At 43.3% G+C, this 15983-nt stretch overlaps 1 protein-coding gene across 1 annotated transcript in view; it reads left to right on the forward strand.

Annotated features, from left to right (window-relative positions):
* PLA2G4A (phospholipase A2 group IVA) overlaps window positions 1-10885 on the forward strand; it is a 78054-nt gene extending 67169 nt beyond the window's left edge. Inside the window, exons 14-18 of the mRNA XM_053391429.1 lie at window positions 347-589; window positions 3516-3700; window positions 5109-5304; window positions 6393-6550; window positions 9047-10885. Of these exons, the coding sequence (XP_053247404.1) occupies window positions 347-589; window positions 3516-3700; window positions 5109-5304; window positions 6393-6550; window positions 9047-9181 (917 nt within the window). The 3' untranslated portion in view covers window positions 9182-10885. The remainder of the gene's footprint in view (window positions 1-346; window positions 590-3515; window positions 3701-5108; window positions 5305-6392; window positions 6551-9046) is intronic.
* The last annotated feature ends 5098 nt before the right edge of the window (window positions 10886-15983 follow it).

A 15983-nucleotide genomic window follows, 5' to 3' on the forward strand; every position in this document is an offset into this window, starting at 1 on the left:
GACTTTTCAGAGTCACTCACAATAGAATATAATAAACATTAAACGCTTCCCTAAACAGGGCTGCCTTCAGACGTCTTCTAAAAGTCTGGTAGTTGTTCCTCTCTTTGACATCTGGTGGGAGGGCCTTCCACAGGGCGGGCGCCACTACCGAGAAGGCCCTCTGCCTGGTTCCCTGTAACTTGGCTTCTCGCAGTGAGGGAACCGCCAGAAGGGCCTCAGTGTCCGGGCTGAACGATGGGGGTATACTGGACGCTCCTTCAGGTATACTGGACCGTTTCCTTCAGATCGCTTTTCCAGAGTTTCCCCCCATATGCTGAAGTTCTTTCTGCTCCTACTTGGTCTACAGGCTCAGAAAACCCTGATGCTGAGAAAGAACGTGAACAGAGCAACCAGGAGAGCTGGGTTCAGCGGATGTTTATGGCTCTCGTGGGCGACAGCGCCCTTTTCACCACCCGGGAAGGACGCGCAGGCAAAGTACACAACTTCATGCTGGGCCTGAATCTCAATACTTGCTACCCGTATTCTCCTTTGGCCAGCTATGGTACTCAAGAATCTGTGGACGAGGATGATATGGATACTGCTGTCGCAGGTAAGTGCATACACTTTCATTTATTCTTCCTCTCTCATGAAAGCGTCCAAGTATGTGAACAGCAAATGGGACTTACTTCCCAATAGGTAAAGGTAAGGGACCCCTGGATGGTTAAGTCCAGCCAAAGGTGACTATGGGGTTGTGGCACTCATCTCGCTTTCAGGCCAAGGGAGCCGGCGTTTGTTCACAGACAGCTTTCTGGGTCATGTGGCCAGCAGGACTAAACCGCTTCTGGTGCAACGAAACACCATGACAGAAACCAAAGTGCACGGAAATGCCGTTTACCTTCCCACTGCAGTGATACCTATTTATCTACTTGCACTGGCGTGCTTTCGAACTGCTAGGTTGGCAGGAGTTGGGACAGAGCAATGGGAGCTCACCCCGTCGCAGGGATTCAAACCAACAACCTTCTGATTGGCAAGCCAATTAGACCACAGCGCCACCTGCATCCCTGGAAAGGCACTGGAAAGGCCTTCTGCATGGGTCGGTAGGCAAGCCAATGTGTTTGGTGGAGGAGCAGCAGTGTTCTGCTTTGCCATCCTAGCTAGCTGTCTATTCTGTGCTGCATGCAGAGATAAGGAGCCACTTTCACATATCATACCATGGATGCAACAAGGTGAATTTCCTGTGTGTGTTTGGGTATGTGTGAAAGAGACAGATCAGTGTTTTGTCTAGGCCTTGGACCTGCCCATTTTGGGCATGTCTCCACTCACCAACAGAATGCAACCCTGAACACTTTTCCTGTGGGAATGCAGCCCTTTGGGTGGGGATATTCCCCACCCTGGTCTAGGGATATAATTCTCACTTCAGCTAGCTCAACTCCCAAGCAACCCCCTGCAATTGGAAAAAGAGTGCCTAACTTTTCTATCAATAGCTATTATCCTTTGTAAATACATGGAGCCAGTGTGGTGTAGTGGTTAAGAGCAGTAGTCTCGTAATCTGGTGAACCGGGTTCGCTTCCCTGCTCCTCCAGATGCAGCTGCTGGGTGACCTTGGGCTAGTCTCTCTCAGCCCCACTCACCTCACAGAGTGTTTGTTGTGGGAGAGGAAGGGAAAGGAGAATGTTAGCCACTTTGAGACTCCTTCGCGGAGTGATAAAGCGGGATATCAAATCCAAACTCCTCTTCTTCACAGGGAATATGCCTAATCGAGACATGAGATAGTGGCCACTGCTTCTGAGCTCCATAGATGCATGTGGCTGGTCCCTCTTGGCAATAATGCATTATTATATTACCAAATAGTCAAAAAATATTGCTCTCTTTTAAATGGTTAGGAGTCCATTTTCAGTGAATGTACGAACTGCCCCGAGGTCACTGGAAATAGAACTAGACATTCTGTGGCACAGTGTTTACCAGTTTTCACCGCTAAGACTTACCACATTAAGATAATTGAAGTCTGAATGGGGAACTAAGCCATTTAGGTGCATAACTTAGGAAGTTTGTAGTCATGGATCTCCATATTACATCATTCATGCTTAGAGTCACATCACTGCAGAGTATCTCAAAATAACAACAATTATGCCTTGTTTTAAAAGTCATTAGGTAAGATGGAATTTCCCTCCATCATGCAATCGTGCTCAGATTTTGCAATAGTGCAACCTTTTATATCTCTGTTCAGTGGGACATTCGCCCAAGTGAGCCTAAACGTTCAAATAACTCAGGAACATGCAGAAAAGCACATGCTTCTCTTAAGTGGCTGTCTCATCATTTCCATCTGTGCTCTGCTAAATATTTTTTTAAACTTATTATAGATGTTTATAACTATCTAATCCTAATATTTGAAGAAAGAGTAAAAGTGGACATCCATCTTAAACAGTACAATGCTGAAAAATAGTAGGGAAAATATACTGGATGGCAGCTTTAGGCTTTGAGTAGATCTTTACACAATTTTCTAACTACACACATGAGGTCAGTATGTGCTTTTGGGTGGCCTGTTGACTGTGGCCTGGTTCAGAAGATCTTTCAAGACTCTATAAACCTATTAGAAATGAAAACGTGATGGTCTGTTTCAGACAATTACCCAAAGCTTCATAAACCATATTTGGTTGAATAACCCCCCATAGAGGGTTTTACAATATTTGCTTAGCATTAGAAAATAGCTGATACCATGCATTTAATATAGTTAAATTATTTTAAATTAGCATTTCAAATATTTTGAGATGTGAGATATAGATATAGATGAGAATTCTGTTTTGAGATTGGAAGAAATTTAAAGACTATTTGAATAAATATTGTAATATTAAAGATATGTAATCGCTTGAAATAACTAATTAGGCCTAGGATTAAATAAATAATAAAGAAAATGTACGATAAGAAAAGTCAGGAAATTTGATCATGACCGGAATATTGTTATATGAAATAATGATATTGGAAACTGCTACATTTAATTACAAGGAAATTCAGATGGAAGAGATTAGAGGAAGTCAAGTAATATGTTTATGAAGATGGATCTTAATTAACTAATTAAGTTTTAGTGTATGTGGTAGTATATGGGATGTGGAAAGTACCGTATTTTTCGCTCTATAAGACGCACTAGACCTCAAGACACACCTAGTTTTTGGAGGAGGAAAACAAGAAAAAATATATTCTGAATCTCAGAAGCCAGAACAGCAAGAGGGATCGCTGTGAAGTGAAAGCAGCAATCCCTCTTGTTGTTCTGGCTTCTGGGATAGCTGTGCAGCCTGCATTCGCTCCATAAGACGCACACACATTTCCCCTTACTTTTTAGGAGGGAAAAAGTGAGTCTTATAGAGCAAAAAAATACGGTATTTTATGTTCTTTACTTTTTCTTTTATTTTTGTTTATTCTCTTTTTGTTATGTTATGCTTTTGTATGAAAATTAATAAACATTATTGTGGGGGGGGGAAAGAATTCTGTTTTGAAGTGTGTTTGTCAACAAATGGCATCGTTTGTCTCATTCTGCCCAGATCCTGATGAGTTTGACAGGATAATGGAGCCATTGGATGTGAAAAGCAAAAAGATTCACATTGTGGATAGCGGGCTTACATTTAATCTGCCATACCCAATTATCTTAAGACCACAACGAGGGGTTGACCTTATCATCTCATTTGATTTTTCGGCACGTCCCAGTGATTCTAGCCCTCCTTTCAAGGTGAGAAATCCAAGATATTGCAATTCATGCAGAGGAAGCGCTAAATAAGAATTTTTTTTCCCCTCACACAAATGATGATAGGTTGTTTTACATGAAGTCCTTGTGCAAATTGAACAACTTCTGCTCACCCAATGGAATTTTCTCTCCCTCTACTCCCCCTCCCGCTTTGCGCCCCCCACCAACTGCACACACCCAAATATGCTCTACAGCATGGGTAGGCAAACTAAGGCCCGGGGGCTGGATCCGGCCCAATCGCCTTCTAAATCCTGCCCATGGATGGTCCAGGAATCAGTGTGTTTTAACATGAGTAGAACGTGTCCTTTTATTTCAAATGCACCTCTGGGTTATTTGTGGGGCATAGGAATTCGTTCATTCCCCCGCCCTCAAAAAAAATATAGTCTGGCCCTCCACAAGAACTGAGGGACAGTGGACCGACCCCTGCTCTACAGATTAGGGAGGAGTTGAGGGAGGAGCAGTTCTGTTGCACAATCAGGTCACCCCCCCCCCTTGTGCAAAGACATATAGAATCATAGATTTGTAGAGTTGGACGGGACCACGAGGGTCATCTAGTCCAACCCCCTGCAATGCCGAAACCTTTTGCCCAATCAGGGGCTTGAACCCACGAACCTGAGATTGAGAGTCTCATGCTCTACCATTATCCTTGAACTCAACCCAATATGTGAACATGGAACTGCCATTTTTGGTGTCAGTTCAACAACGCCATGAGTCTGCCAGGCAAACATGGGAACTGGTCCATTATCTGCTGCCAGCATGCTTACATGGTATTCTTGTATAAATATAAATGGCAACTCTAAATTTGTGTGGATTTGATGCATGCAGAACCATGCATGCATGTGTCATGCTTGGCACTGGAAGGGAGCAGAACAGACTGAAGGAGCGTCTCCACCGCCATCATTCTGCCCGGATGCTGAGGTCTAGTGCCGAGGGCCTTCTGGCGGTTCCCTCACTGCAAGAAGCAAAGCTACAGGGAACCAGGCAGAGGGCCTTCTCGGTAGTGGCACCTGCCCTGTGGAATGTCCTCCCATCAGATGTCAAAGAGATAAATAACTACCTGACATTTAGAAAACATCTGAAGGCAGCCCTGTTCAGGGAAGTTTTTAATGTGTGACATTTTGATGTATTTTTAATCTTTGTTGGAAGCCACCCAGAGTGGCTGGGGTAACCCAGCGAGACAGGCGGGGTACAAATAATAAATTATTATTATTATAATAATGCACACTCCGCCGATGCGCAGTGACCTGGAACATAGCCCTCCACCTAAATGGAGGTTTGCCTGAATTCTCTTTCCATTATTTATAACTAAGGTGTCCACATATAATGTCATTTCTGCCTGTCCCAGCCTTCCTTTTCTCATTGCTTTTTTGTTTTGTTTTTTGCTTTCTTCTAGGAAATTTTACTTGCTGAAAAATGGGCGAAAATGAACAACCTTCCTTTCCCCAAAATAGACCCAAATGTTTTTGATCGCGAAGGTTTAAAGGAGTGCTACGTCTTCAAACCCAAGAATCCTTCTTCTGACATAGACTGCCCAACAATAATCCACTTTGTTTTAGCCAATATAAATTTTAGAGAATACAAAGCGCCAGGTCAGTAGGCTAAAGCGACACCACAAAATTAAAGATACGGTTATAGTACAGTTTAATCTTTCTCTCTGTGTGTCTTTTCTCTTAATTATGTGCATAGTTTTTTTATCACCTCTTCATCATCATCATCAGCAACATCATTATTTGCATGTCGAGGTCCCCAGGTCCACCCCAATAACTCACACATCACACAGAAATTTTTGTTTAAGATTTTTGGCATAATTTTGGCCACAACTTTATTAAAATACAAATTTGTGAGTGGTTGCGTAGGCATTGGTTGCGACTATCTGCCCCCACCATGGGGGACAGACTGACATTCCACACGATGCGAAAGTCAGAATGGGGGAATACACTTGGGGGTTACGGGGAGCAGGGAACCTGCCCTCAGCCCACCCCAAATGCAGCCAGGAGCTCATTGCTATGGCCCGAGCCCCCTTGACAGAGTGGACAAGCAATAGTTAGCTCCCAATTCCTTTAACAAATTGGGAGCAGCAGCAGCATTAGGGGGGCAGGCACAGCCAATCCATGCCCCTCAACCAACCAAACCATAAACCAATGCCTAACCGTGAACCTTACAAGTTGTGACGATTTGCTACGCAGTAGGCAAAAACCAAATGGCCCCAGCCAATCAGCCAGATGGACAAAATTCCTACCAGGCCCCCGCTCCAAAGCAGACGACCCCATGACAGGCATAGCAAGGTCAAAGCGAACAACCCTATTCTAGGGAGGGAGGGACGGGCAATCTGATGCACGGGCGAAAAGAGGAAGCCCTAGCCTCGTGCAAGGAGTTTTACTATTTCTGGCTGTCAATCAATAAATGGCAACATTAACTTCTTCCCAACAACAAGGGAAGCCCCAATCGCATCAGTGGCCAACAATCAATTAGCCCGCCCCCCAACTTTGGAGTGTCCTTGCGGCCTCCACCGCAACACGTGCTCTCCATGAAGGAGAAGACGCTTTCTCATTTTCCCCAGACTGGTACTCAAGGTGGCTTATTAACTTACTTTTACTAAGTAGATATTAAACTGTGGTCTATCAACTGAACAGTTTGCCCTTTAAAATGCCTACTTTCGTTGTGGTCTACTTAACAGGTGTTCCAAGGGAAACTCAAGAAGAGAAAGATTTTGCTGAGTTTGATATTTTTGATGATCCTGATACACCATTCTCCACCTTCAACTTCCAGTACCCAAATGAGGCCTTCTGCAGACTGCACGATCTAATGGAGTTTAATACCCTGAACAACTTAAATGTATGTTTAATGCACAATTTGCTTCAATTCAAAGATTCTTCGGTTGCTCTGTGGAAGTGAAGTGGTGGTTCTTAATGACTTTTCCACCCTCTGCGTGCAGATTTTTACGGGTGTGGTGCCACAACCCTCTGATTTCTGTTTATTCTTAAGAGGGCTGCTTATCGCTTTCAAGAGCTGTTTTTTTATTATTACAGTGGTACCTCGGGTTAAGTACTTAATTTGTTCCAGAGGTCAGTTCTTAACCTGAAACTGTTTTTAACCTGAAGCACCACTTTCGCTAATGGGGCCTCCCGCTGCTGCTGTGCCACCGCAGCACAATTTCTGTTCTCATCCTGAAGCAAAGTTCTTAACCCGAGGTACTATTTCTGGGTTAGCGGAGTCTGTAACCTGAAGCGTATGTAATCCGAGGTACCACTGTATTTGTATTTCACAAAGAAAACATGGCCAATTAATGTGATACAAAGGAATTGCTGTAAAAGAAGAGCCAGAATACTCTGGGGTTATGCCTTAGCTGTGTTCAAAGGGTTCCTGGAATTTGCTCTGTACACCGGGGTATGTTCTGCAGGCAGATTTGGGCGTAGAAGACTCAAATGATGGGTTTCTATTTGGCATCGCCGTGTAAAGTACCTCATGTGATTTTTTTTTTTTTTGCCAAATTTGGTTTGAAAGGCTTCTTCCTTCTTACAGTAAAATGTGTGATCTGATGGAGTATGGCAGCACAATGGGACTGTTGTGAAAGAAAAGGGGTTTTTCTGATCATATGAAAGAAGCTCTGCCCTACGAAAAAGCTCCGAGAGACAAAACTAAATTAGAATCTGAGGACTGTACATACTTCCTACTTTTGTGATGCCACAAAGCTCTCTTGGCAGAAAGTGGAGGCACTGTGTGTTGGGCAGTTTGTTACGCTGATGGGAAACACGTTTGCTGCAGTCCTAATTAATCCCGCACAGTGTAGCAATCACACTATAGATCCTGTGATCCTAAGATGAAGGGCAGCATACAAAATTACTAAAGAAAGTAGATAAATAAAAATAAATAGAGCTTCCCATCTGCTGTGGGGTAGGAAAAATATTTAAGCACTCCTTAATAATATTTAAGTATAATATCACAAATGATTGCTGTACTTCTGGTATTATGTTAAAGACTGAATGGTTATTACTATGCAGAAGACTAGAGTTTAATATTAGATGTATGGGTTTTTTTGTTTTTTGTTTTTGCTAACAACTTAATTAAATGAAAGTATTAGTGTTTTTTTCTGCTGTAGATGCCCAAATGGACAGTTGGAATGTGATCAAAATATGCCACCTACTGGCTAAATTTCATTCTGTATTTCTTCTGTGAAAATACAAATAAGGATCAAAATTGCTTGGTTGCATTAAGAGCAAGAGATCCATTCCAAGTTTAAATGGATAACATTTTCATCAGAAACATCAACATAGTTTGTCTATGCTGATGCAAATATTTTTCCCCTGTTGTATACAATCAGGTATACAATCTACCTGTATGTAGGTATGCATGCTCACGTGTGTGTGTGTGTGTGTGTGTGTGTGTGTGTGTAAATTGCTATCCTGAGAATACTTATTTCCAGTGGTGAAACCCTCACATAGGGTCAGCTTACTTTCAGAACCTAATTACTAGTGAGTCTTGTGCAGCTGCTGTCTGGAGAATAAATCTCTCCCATGAGTTTACCAGCTCTGCTGCAGGACGATAATTTCAGGCTAATAATAATTATTTATATGCCACCCATCTGACTGGGTTGTCACAGCCCCTCTGGGTGGCTTCCAGCATATACCGAAACATAATAAAATATCAAACATTAAAAACTGAAGGGCTGCCTTCAGATGTCTTTTAAAAGTCAGATAGTTGTTTATTTCTTTGACATCGGAAGGGAGGGCATTCCACAGGGCAGGCACCACTACTGAGAAGACCCTCTGCCTGGTTCCCTGTAACTTCACTTCTCGCAATGAGGGAACCACCTGAAGGCCCTCGGAGCTGGACCTCCGTGTCCAAGCTGAATGATGGGGGTGGAGACGCTCCTTCAGGTATACAGGACCAGGCTGTTTAGGGCTTTAAAGGTCACCACCAACACTTTGAATTATGCTTGGAAACGTACTGGGAGCCAATGCAGGTCTTTCAGGACCAGTGTTATATGGTCTTGGCAGCCACTCCCAGTCACCAGTTTGGAGAAGACTTGCTTTAAAACATTTAAACAGTTTTCATGGATACAAATGTACCCAAGGCATGCAAATCCACCTGCCATTTGAAGAAAGGGGAGGGGATGCATGTTTATTACCTGGTTTTCCAGGTTATGCAAAGAAGACAAATAGCATCTGCATCTGATGACCTTTGGTTGTTAGTTGGTTTCTTCTGCGGCATGTTTACACGCTCTGAAAAATCATCCGCGTAAACAAGCACTTCACATCCACTTAGCATGCGGTGACTTGCGGAAGAAGTGGCTACTAATGAGTTCGGTGTTGTTTTGCTTCTGTTTTGCAGATAGTCAAGCAAGCAATAGCGGACAGTATTGAGTACAGAAGACAGAACCCGTCGCGCTGTTCTGTGTCCCTCAGCAGCGTTGAGGCGAGGAGATACTTCAACAAGACACAAAGCAACAACCATACATCGGCATAACACATCGCAGGCTGTTACCCAGAGCAGAGTCTTCCTGGATTGGTTGGACAGACATCATGATGAAGAAAATTGCTTCTGGTATAAACAGTGCAGAAACGAAATGTGGGAGTTTTATAGACTTTAAAATAGCACTGAGTTCTCTTATGGTCATGACAATATCCTAAGCCACCTGTCAAGGTAGCTTATGTTACTACACAGATGTGCAGCAATAAGCGCTAGAAAATTTTGATACCATTGTCTGACGATGAGTTCATGCTAATGTGCTCTGTGTACAAAACGCCAGTTCACTCGTACGTTAGCACCAGTGGGAATATAATTGGCTTCTTTAAAATGTTACTGTTTATTTTTTATTACATATACATATACATATAGATATGGCTGAATATTCTTTCTTGTTACTCTTTAACTTGGTTGGTAAACAGGCTAGACTTTTCCTTTTTTTTTTTAAGCAAGGTTGAAAATTCTGGGATGGGGTCTGAAATGTCATGGGGGCGCAGAAAGCACTTTATCTACAACCCTTTCACTTGTCTTCTGCACTAATATTTTAGTGTGCGAAAGAGCAACGAAAAGAAAATCTCCATGAAGTGATTTCTTGCTACTTGCTAACTGTCTCAGTTTGCTACATGAAACCATTTCATGCATCCTTCCTTCATGGGATTAGAACAGGCATGGGCAAACTCGGCCCTCCAGATGTTTTGGGACTACAGCTCCCATCATCCTTAGCTAACAGGACCAGTGGTGAGGGGTAATGGGAATTGTAGTCCCAAAACATGTGGAGGGCCGGGTTTGCCCATGCCTGGATTAGAATCACATGAGGGGGAAACCAGGGCCCAGATGACTGGCCCCACTCCATCTCATTGCACCCCTGTCACTCCTGTAACTGTCCACAGGTTTTAGGGGATAGTCTGCAGTGGGGAGCCTGTTCCATTCATGCTGGCTTCTGACATAATTTTGAACTTTGGTCACAAAGGGTTCTAAATCTTAGAGGGATCGTACACATGTGGAGCAGGCTGGCCACTTCAGACCTTCTCCTCAATGTGTGGACAGGGTGAAGGAATGCAGATGGGGCCAGTAACCATGACCCCCATTCCTCCCCTCACACTGGGGGGCATAACATCTGAATGGTGCTATAGTCTTCCCCCCTTCTATCATACTGGACGCGGGTGGCGCTGTGGTCTAAACCACTGAGCCTCTTAGGCTTGCCAATCAGAAGGTCTGCGGTTCGAATCCCCGTGACGAGGTGAGCTCCCATTTCTCTGTCCCAGCTTCTGCCAACCTAGCAGTTCGAAAGCACACTGGCACAAGTAGATAAATAGGTACCGCTGCGGCAGGAAGGTAAACGGTGTTTCTGTGCACTCTGCTTTCTGTTGTACCAGAAGTGGTTTAGTTCTGCTGGCCACATGACCTGGAAAGCTGTCTGTGGTCAAACGCCCACTCCCTCGGCCTGAAAACAAGATGAGCGCCGCAACCCCATAGTCACCTTTGACTGGACTTAACCGTCCAGGGGTCTTTTATACTACCATTTCTATGTAGCCCCATGCCACTGTTGGAATATGCAAGTCTTCTATTTGTATCTGATTGGTTGAATGTTTAGGTTGTTCTAAGGCTGTGTGTCTAAGGCACTGCTTATGCATACCTGGAATGAGACACTTGCTGCTGAAAGCTTCTCTCTTTTTTCACTACTTGAAGCTTTGAAGAGTTAACTACATGGTTCTACCATTAGCACCTGGGATGTCGTGAGGCAATGTGATGCTAGTATTTGCCTGGAGCTGGATGATACACATTGTGATTCAAGGACCCGATCCCCGCTTGGGAATAAAGACATGTGGACACAGTATATTAGGTTAATGGGCTAGAAAAAGGCCACAACTTTATCGATTACAGCATGTGAGAAGGTATTGGCTTAGGCATTGGACCACAGAAAATTTGACTCCACCCACTCGGAGAGGGGTGAGTCTGATGAGGGGTTAACCACCAGTAGGGGGAGCCTGTTGATGCAGGAGCGCAATGGCGGGGAGAGCTGGCGCGGCCGCATTTGAGCGGCTAAACAACGCCCCTGTGGTGTCACCCGATTGGGTGCCCAACGGGAGGCGTGGCGCGCCAGCGATGGTGACAGAGCAGGGGGCAGGAATCGGCTCCCGCTCACAACCCCTCCCCTCCGGAAGGAGGAGAGGCTTTCTGGAAGGGCCACAGAGCCCTTTGGCTTGCTGAAGACGTTTTCGGTATCAACGGCAGGTAATACATTGGGCAGCAATAAGGTTATACTGCAAGCAAAATAAATGTTCCTTCCTGGTTACTTACAAAGCCTTGTTTCAAACCTCGGAAAACAAAGAAACAGTGCCTTTGCGAAAAGGACTAAGGGCTAATTAAAGTGTCATATTTTAGAACTTTGTTTTCAGGATAGCTTGAGATATGGTGGACTAGTTCTCTGCAGTTTACCACGAGTCCTCTTCACCAGAGAGCTCACAGTGATCTGTGAGCAAAATGATCTAGCTGATTTGCTCTTCGCAGTGGGCTGACATTCCCAGACATTCCCATAACTACTGTAAATAAGGTTTTTCATTATGCTGTTGTTGGATATTTTATGTCTAGCTGCCTCCTTTGTTTTCCCACAAAAATGCATAATGCAGTAACCATAAGCATCAATCAATAGCACTTCACCCCAGTTCTGCAAAACGAGGGTGAATTCATATACACCTTTCCCCCCACTTGATGATTGTACAGTGGTACCTTGGGTTAAGTACTTAATTCGTTCCAGAGGTCTGTTCTTAACCTGAAACTGTTCTTAACCTGAAGCACCACTTTAGCTAATGGGGCCTCCTGTTGCTGCCGCGACGCTGGAGCACGATTTCTGTTCTCATCCTGAAGCAAAGTTCTTAACCCGAGGTAATATTTCTGGGTTAGCGGAGTCTGTAACCTGAAGCGTATGTAACCTGAAGCGTATGTAACCCGAGGTACCACTGTAGTTATTTCACGCAAGCCCGATTGTTGGCGATAAATCAACACATTCAAGAAATTCTGTCAATCAAGGTAAATTTTACCCATGGTGACTTTATCACCATATCCATAGCTTCTTAATTGTTTGTCTGAATTCAACCGAGGTCTTTTGTGTTAATTTGCTTTTACTGTCAGAATTTCAGCTAATGGCTAATGATTCTGGTTCGCCTCCCAAGGTGCCACTGGGCTGTTAAATCTCAGCCGAACAATGTTAATGGTTCATAAGCTTTCATGGCCAGAGTCCACTTTTTGCATAGATACCCGGAGTTTGGAGAGGTGGCACTTATCAAAGCCAAAAGGCCAAGCAATCAAAGAGACAAAAGGCTTGTCATCAAGTGGAACATATTTGAATTGCTCTGTCGTGTTCCTTGTTTTTATTTATTTATTTAAGACTGTAAGCTGCTTTGTGGAAGTCAATCAAATGAATCCAGAATCCAGTCCAAATGAATGCAAGATCCAAACGTCTGGGTGCAACCCACTCCTGATGTCAGCCACATTGATGTGGTCTTCCATTGAGACCCCCCAGACCAAGTCTCTCACCAGCAACCCTGCTCTGCATTCTCTTTGAGTGCTACCTGGAATTTAACTTTCAACCGTGATAATGGCTACTGTTAGCTTGTGAGAGTCCTTTGGTAACAACTATCTGCTAATTTCAAGCATTGATCCTGAAAAACAAATGACTTAAGCCTTCCATGGTGAGAAGTCTAATATAACCCCTTTCTACGATTTAGAAGAAGAAGAGTTTGGATTTGATATCCCGCTTTATCACTACCCGAAGGAGTCTCAAAGCGGCTAACATTCTCCTTTCCCTTCCTCCCCCACAACAAACACTCTGTGAGGTGAGTGGGGCTGAGAGACCTCAGAGAAGTGTGACTGGCCCAAGGTCACCCAGCAGCTGCATGTGGAGGAGTGGAGACGCGAACCCGGTTCCCCAGATTATGAGTCTACTGCTCTTAACCACTACACCACACTGGCTTAGTTAGGGATGGATGCTTTCTGATCTGGCAGATGTACTGGATAGCTCAATTGGTAGAGCGTGAGACTCTTAATCTCAGGGACGTGGGTTTGAGCCCCACATTGGGTGAAAGATTCCTGCATTGCAGGGAGTTGGGCTAAATGACCCTCCTGGTCCCTTCCAACTCTATGATCCTTTTGAGAATCATTTTGATAGCCAAACTTTCTGTGCTTAGGTGCCATATTGGGATTTCTTCTTGCATCTGCTGGGTCAGAAATTTTGAAGCATCTAGTCTCTTGAATTCTCAACTCTGGTCCGAACTTTCTAATTGCTTGCCTTGTTTCTGTCAAAACTATAAATAACAATCATTGCTATAATGAGCTAAAGCAGTTTTCACAGTGAATTAGTAGGAGCTAAACTAAATTTGTATATGATTCTGTCTGCAGTAATTTTTTTCAACAGCTTTTCATTTATCAGAGAGATTACTTATCCAATGTTGGCTGCATCTATAATAAACAATTCCATTTTCCAATTGTCTACAATATGTGAAACCTACAAGTAAGAACCTGGTAGAGCTGCTTTCTTTCTTAATAGCTACTTCACCACCCACCTTCAAATGTTTGTATAATACTAAGGGATTACTAAAAACCCCTATCCTTGATTAATCAAGTTTTATGTTGGTTCTAATTAGTACTTGTTTAAAACTGTGTGAGTAAAATAAGCATAATGTATTTTACAGTTGTATTTTAAAAGCATTTACAGTGAAACAGAAAAAAGCCAGTACTATATTTTTAGATATATCTTTTTAAATATTTTGTTCATAAATACAATAGCACTGGCTTATTCAGTTTTATACAGAAAGCAATTTTGTATGCATCTTTTCTGATACTTGGAGAATCTCCTCTGGATCTGTGTTGTAATATGAAAATATTTGTTATTGTCTTGTTACTGGGTACTTAAAACAATAAAATATGAACTTCAATATATTACTTCCATTTCTCTCAAGTTTGTGGTTTGTTTCGCCCGTGGTCTGCAAATCAAGAGATGGCTTTGGCTACGTCTGTCTTGGTCCCTTCTCATCTTCCCAGAGGCATTGACTCACTGCCTTTCCTTCTGGTGGCTTTATATTACACGTGAGCTGATGCAAACTAAACTAGGTTCCCTTGTGACTATGGGCTCAACCACATTTCCACTTGCCCCACTGCTTTCCCCCAGAGAAAACCTGCTCTTTACCTCTGAATCAGACCCTTTCTTGCAGAGGTTCACGGTAGTGGAGTTGCACATGTCTTGTTCCCAAAACTGCAAGAGGAGGCTGTGGAGGTACGTCTGTCATTGAATTCTACATTGAATTCACAGTATTGCTCCAGAGTAGATTCCAACGTAGAGTTAGCAGAGTAACAACTTAAACACATTGCAGGATTCCCGAAAAATAGACCAGAGGCAATTATATTCCATCCAGCAGAGCTTTACTGCTACTGAAGGCAAATGAGCATCATGGTCACAAATCCAATACATCCAGGATTGGCCCTGTCCCTAAGAAATCCAGTTGCAGCCGACTTAACTTAAACTTACAATAACTTATAATAAGACTAAACCTTAACACTAAGCGTACGATATACAGAACACCACACCAGAAGGAAAAGAGAAAGGGAAACCCAGGCGCCTTCTGGCCTTATTATTATAGTCAGTATGACCTTGACAGAAGAGATAACAGAAGCAGTTTAATCCAGCTGTACTCAGCTTCTCTGAATGAATAACCCAAACATCATGAAGCTTCTGCTTGTTTCTTTCAGACAGAGAAGCTTCCAGAACCCTCTTGAATTAATTAGAATAGGAACGATCTCTACACATCAGATCAATACTTTCTGCACTAAGAAATGCAAACTGACAATGTTATGAGGGAGGAGTTGAGGCTGACTTTCAACACTTCTGTTGGGATTCCATCCTGTCCTGGGGTTTTCTCATGCCTGCGAGTTGATGCCATTCTTCGACTCATCAAGGGAGGAAGGCACTTTCAGCTCTTCCAAGACAGGCAGTCTGGAGGCTGTCAAGTGCTGTGTTGACCATGTTTTCCCTTGGGTACAGTTCTTGATAGTGCTCATTGGGTGAATACGTAGTTAATAATTTTTTACCAGTTGATCTAGTTATTTAGTCATTAAAAATGCTTTTAATCTACACAGTATTTATATATATATATATATGGCAATTGTACATCACGGTTAACAGATGGATACGGCAGCATAAATGTCAAATTCCACAGGCAGTGGCTGGTGGCTGTTGGTTCATCTGGGAAAAGAGAGTTTTAGATCTGACCTGGGTTACGTAAACAAGTTTCCGCTCTTGCTTACTCACGGTAGACGCAAGTAGACATTTCCTAAGCTCTTAAAAGTCATTCCCTTGCACTTTATAGTTTTATTTGTTACGTTGCATAATAGCCAGATCTCTCTATCTGTTGATTCAGCAGGTAGAATTTAGGCCTTTCTCACGCTAGGGAGTAGGAAAGACCATAAATCATAGACATTGCATCGAACATTAGAAAACGAAGTGTAACTATGCGACTGATTCACTGTTGGAGTTTGGAAATGACGTTGAATATTGTGGCGTGCATTCCAGATGAGGCTAAGGGAGGCAACTCAGAGAACACAGTTCCGGCCTTGGTTCACTTCAAATTTTGCTGTGGCATGTAAGGTCTCACCGCATCTGACTACTCCTGGGTTAGTTTGGCATCTGGGAAATACCACTGGAGTTCCCACTTGCCTCTGTGACATGGGGCACCAAACTTTTGGGACCTGTGGGCTTAGTTGCAAACTGAAGAAACCATGCACTACAACCATACACATTTGCATAAAT

The sequence above is a fragment of the Podarcis raffonei genome, chromosome 6 (genome assembly GCF_027172205.1).
Source record: "Podarcis raffonei isolate rPodRaf1 chromosome 6, rPodRaf1.pri, whole genome shotgun sequence".
Taxonomy (NCBI): domain Eukaryota; kingdom Metazoa; phylum Chordata; class Lepidosauria; order Squamata; family Lacertidae; genus Podarcis; species Podarcis raffonei.